The 3,833-nt window shown below is 40.4% G+C and overlaps 1 protein-coding gene across 22 annotated transcripts in view; it reads right to left on the reverse strand.

Moving 5' to 3' along the window:
• The window catches only part of ppfia1 (PTPRF interacting protein alpha 1), a 57,948-nt gene that overhangs the window by 26,862 nt on the left and 27,253 nt on the right, over positions 1-3,833 (reverse strand). For all 22 annotated transcript variants that reach the window (XM_032510756.1, XM_032510752.1, XM_032510748.1 and 19 more), the window contains 4 exons: positions 3,528-3,629; positions 2,717-2,950; positions 1,393-1,539; positions 411-545 (listed from right to left, as the gene is read on the reverse strand). In XM_032510756.1, the coding sequence (XP_032366647.1) occupies positions 411-545; positions 1,393-1,539; positions 2,717-2,950; positions 3,528-3,629 (618 nt within the window). The remainder of the gene's footprint in view (positions 1-410; positions 546-1,392; positions 1,540-2,716; positions 2,951-3,527; positions 3,630-3,833) is intronic.

Below are 3,833 nucleotides of genomic sequence, written 5' to 3' on the forward strand. Positions count from 1 at the left end.
TAGTGCAAAATTATCACTGGCAAGTTAACTAGCAGTTTAGAAATAGATTATACAACCTATTTTTCTTTTTTTTGGTAACTTTTATTCATGCATTTCACACCCGTCGTATTCTATTTTCTGTTTTCATAGTCTCTTTAACAAATGCTTTTAATTGCTCTTGTTTTATGTTTTATGTAAAGCACTTTAATTTGTCTTGCTGCTGAAATGTGCTAAAGAAATAAACCTTATATAACTTAATATACCTTGGCTTTTACTGTGCAACAAACAATGTAATTACCTTTAAAACATTTTGTTATTATTATTGTTGTTGTTGGTTAAACAGTTAAAACTAGTTATTAAGTATTTAATAAATCTAAATGAAAAAAGTAAAAATGTGTGTTGAGAGGTGCAGAGTGGACCGGTGCTGGTACCTTTGTGAGGGCAGCTACCCGCTGAGCCAGCTCTGCTTCCACCTCCGGCAGAGTCTCTGCCTTGCGGATGGTCTGCTGCAGCTTCTGCTCAGCCAGCTCCAGCTTCTCTTGGAGTTGTCGGTTTCTGTCCTCAGTCTACAACAAATAAACCGAAAGCAAACAGTCATTGACAAAGCATGTTGAAGACTCTAGGCTCCATCCTGGCCTTAAGGTTTGCTTTCAGCTCCACAATGTGAAGAGAATGGCAAGAAATTAGACTGTAGGTCAGGGAAAGAGGGGGAGGGAGACACAGGGAGAAGGGATTGGGTAAGGGTGGGGTGGGCAGACAGTGAGTAAGAGAACATTCATAATGACAAAAAACCTTAAGAAAAGAGGAGAGAGACATCATCTCAGTGAGTACATGTAAGGGAACAACTCAACGTCTTCGAGGCTTCCCATTCAGTGCCTGCTACGATGGTCACTGTTCTGTCTTTTCCACCAACAGTAACCAGGTGCTGGTGCTTATGTCAGTTCGGGGCTGGTTCTACTTGCCGATTATTTAAGAACCAGATACAGCTTCAGATACCAGATACCAGATCAGTTGTTTTTGTTTCCCGTCCATGCCCAAAGCTAACGTTAACAGCTGACCGGTGTTTTAAAAATGGCGGCCCAAAGGTGTCGTTTTCAAACGTCATGATAATCCCGCCCCCGAGGACCTGACTTAAACTGCAGGTCATTCCTGCTGGCAGACAACTCTGAGATTCAAAAACCAAAGTGAACACATGCCTCATCCACTCTAATTCAGATTATAATGTACGGATGTGTGTAAATGCTAGGGGTGTGATGAGATAACCAATCTTAAATAATACAGCAAGCTTAACGTTTAAGATACGACAACCCCAATTTAAATAAAACTTTGGAAGCAAATCATGGTAAGATTGATGCATGCAGGCTTCCGTAACTCCTAATCTGTGAAGTTTTAGACAAAGAGCACGGGGCGTACCTGTCTGAAGAGGGAGTCCTTGTTGGCCACTTCGTTCTCCAGCTTGTCATTGAGGTCGTGGACGGAGGTAGCCTCCCGCTGAGCTGCCAGGTAGCGCTTCTCCAGGGTGGTGATCCTCTCCTCCATGTCTTCCTTCTGAGCCATTGACTATACATAGACACAAACATTTGCATTAGTGCTTTCAGTGTTTTGGGACGTTGACCCTGCCCTGCTGTCCTTCAACCTTTGGATCTTCAAATGGAAGGGAGGGGCTCATAATAATTACACCAAGAAGAGGTTTCTAATATCATTGGTGCAGAAAACACCCCACTGGGAATTAAACAGGTGAGGAGCACAGTTTAGCGGAAGAGAATTCCAATCAAAACTATTTGATATTGGTGATACTGTTGCATTGCATTACATGTCATTTAGCTGACGCTTTTATCTAAAGCGACTTAAAATTGCTTAATATCAGGGGTCGCACGCCTCTGGGGCCACTAGGGGTTAAGTGTCTCGCTCAGTGGATTTGAACCCGGGTCTCCTACCCCAAAGACATGTGTTATATCCACTAATATGATCAGTGCCATCACAACCCCATGGGCTGCAGTGTAAATATACATCATTAGGGGAGGAACGATACATTGATCTGGGTTGGTATATCAATTAAATCATCAACGATCCAATATCAACGCAAAGTGAAAATATCAATACATATCTTCTTCAAATTGCACCTTTATTTTGAAATTATGACCTTGTATTTATTCTTTTAATTAAAAATGATAGTATGCATATTAGTATTGTGACGTTATTAGCTTAAGAATGTAAACTAAAAATCACACGTGAAACACATACTTAAAAAAATACATTTTCAACCACTCACTGTACAGTTATTGGGTTTTAGTTTTGTAGTTTTGTTCAATCTTCTTCCTTATTTGTGGTACATAAGGCCACAATGAGTTCTTCTTCAAGAAGCACCTTTATTTTGAAATTCTGACCTGGTATTTATTCTTTTTATTAAAAATAATAGTATGCATATTAAATATTGTGACGTTATTAACTTAACAAGAATGTAAATGTCAAATCACACGTGAAACACGTACACAACTACTGTCCACTGTACAGTTATTGGGTTTTAGTTTTGTAGTTTTGTTTAATCCTCTAATTTGTGGTACATAAGGCCACAATGAGTTCAAGTTTGTAGTTTACCACTCAAAAACACAAAACAAAATTAAGATCATGTAACTTAAATGTTCTACTGTCAATGCAAAGGAAAAAAAAAAACTTTAAAAGGAATGTATTGGGTCACACTTGAAGAGATCTTTGATTTACATATTGGCCTCCTTACCTCTCTCAGGTCTCTCTGTAGCCGCGTGTTCATGTCTTCGGACTTGATGAGGTCCTTCCGGGCCGTGTCTAGGTCCTCCTCCAGCTCGCTGATGCGTGAAACCATAGCACCCATGCGCTCCTTCATCTGGCCCAGATCCGCCGACTGCCGGTCCACCACATCCTTGAGCTCACTGACCTTCCCGAACCCATGAACCAACTCCTCCTCCTGACTCAGCGACCCGTCAGATGACCGCTGTGGGTGAAGTAACACAGCTGTTTAGCCAGTGCACACAAGATGTACAGAACACACACACTGACTTAAAATCAGGAATATCAATATGATATTTCTGATTTTGTTCTGTTTATGTGTGTATTGTAATCGTTTGATGTACATAAGGCATATACATCAAACAATTTGACTCTGATTTGGAAGACAAAATATCGATTTGTTAGGTATGTTGTCAGTTTGAAATTGGATCAAGCATTTAATGCACATAATAATCATGAATCATGATCCTTTTAAATCGCTCTATACCTATATATCTATATTATTAACTGATGTCAAAGTTGTATCATTTTAGGCAGCGACATACTGCAGAACAATCTGTCAGCAGTAACCTGGACTGTTTCCAGCCTCCCACCTCTTCCAGTAAATACATCTTGTCTGTACATGTGTGTGTAGATGACACAACATAGCACAGCTTTTCATCGCAAAGCCTGGACCACATTTGTTTTTTAATAAATAGAAGGGAAAGACTTAGATACCTCCCTCTTGTACTTAATGTTCAAACGGTGAAGCCTCGTCTCTCGCTTGGCTTTAGTAACCTCACCTTGCCATTCGTGCTTGGTGTGTTTTCAGAGTTGTGGTTGACCTCGCTGGTTCCGTCTGCCATCCCTCTCTTCTGGATGCTCTGCTCCCTGAGGTAAGCCAACTAGAGAAAACACCAGTTTGTTACCAACTTTTCAAGTCAATTTGCTGGTGATAACCATCTAAACAATTATCTGGTTAACCACTTCACCAAGAGCACTACAGGAGTTTGCTTCCTATGATCATTTTTATGTTTTTTTTCCACAAAAGCAAGTTTTCTGTGTGTGTGTGTGTGTGTGTGTGTGTGTGTGTGTGTGTGTGTGTGTGT

The sequence above is a fragment of the Etheostoma spectabile genome, unplaced genomic scaffold (assembly GCF_008692095.1).
Source record: "Etheostoma spectabile isolate EspeVRDwgs_2016 unplaced genomic scaffold, UIUC_Espe_1.0 scaffold271, whole genome shotgun sequence".
In the NCBI taxonomy this organism is placed as follows: domain Eukaryota; kingdom Metazoa; phylum Chordata; class Actinopteri; order Perciformes; family Percidae; genus Etheostoma; species Etheostoma spectabile.